The sequence below is a fragment of the Penaeus monodon genome, chromosome 32 (assembly GCF_015228065.2).
Source record: "Penaeus monodon isolate SGIC_2016 chromosome 32, NSTDA_Pmon_1, whole genome shotgun sequence".
Taxonomy (NCBI): Eukaryota; Metazoa; Arthropoda; class Malacostraca; order Decapoda; family Penaeidae; genus Penaeus; species Penaeus monodon.
In genome coordinates, this window is record NC_051417.1 from 18,175,804 (window position 1) to 18,176,687 (window position 884).

The 884-nt window shown below is 39.0% G+C and overlaps 1 protein-coding gene across 2 annotated transcripts in view; it reads left to right on the forward strand.

Moving 5' to 3' along the window:
- LOC119593700 (nicotinamide phosphoribosyltransferase-like) overlaps positions 1-884 on the forward strand; it is a gene marked incomplete at its 3' end in the record, with an annotated part of 46,779 nt that overhangs the window by 37,159 nt on the left and 8,736 nt on the right. For both annotated transcript variants that reach the window (XM_037942661.1, XM_037942659.1), the window contains 1 exon segment: positions 749-877. In XM_037942661.1, coding sequence (XP_037798589.1) covers positions 749-877 — 129 coding nt within the window.

Here is an 884-nt window from a genome sequence, read left to right on the forward strand (position 1 = left end):
CAAATTCCATCTTAAGCATTGGTCTTGTTAATCACCATTAGTTGTTCTTTAGGTGTTATCATCTTTAATGTTTATTATTTTGAGGTTAGGGAAATTTGATATTGATTAATGGATCCTGCTTGTCAATCATGTGGCCCACTCTGCTGCCCAACCATGACCTATGAAGGGAAAATTGATCAGGATATGAATTTATGGTTAGTGGTGTACATACAAATTACCGACAATCTTTGTTTACCCAAGAGATTGTGGACTTTGGGCCCTAGCCTAGGGAGAAACTGGTAATATAGAGGATAACAACAGTTTGTGAGGCTGTTGGTAGATTATATGGAATTTTGTAAGAATATATGTTATTTCCCTTGCTATGATTTTTGTATACAGACAGTCATAATAGTTGTTTCTCTCTCACTCTCTTTTTCTTTCTTTTGAATGCAAGGTATTATAACTTCAGGATTCATAAATAATGGATTCTAAATTACTGAGACTCAAATATCATATATAGTAAATAAGTCTACCTTGGCCTACAAAACTTCCGAACTTTTGGATCAGCTCAAGGTAGTAGGTCCAGGCTAAGCCATTGTCTAGCATGCTACCAACATCAGGCAGTGAGAAAGAGACTGCTGAAGTAATGACACTAAAGTCAGAGGGTTAACTAAAGTACCACATCAGCATCCTTTCATTACAAGTTAATGTAGACCTTTAGCAATTTCAGTCTGACGAGCATTACTAAGAAACTTCACATCCTCTCCAGCGCCATGGTGGGAAATTACCTCTCCGAGTGTGTGCTGTGCCCGAGGGGTCCGTCATCCCCACAAAAAATGTTCTGTTCACTGTGGAGAGCACAGACCCCATGGTCCCTTGGGTCACTAACTTTTTTGAGGTAGGAG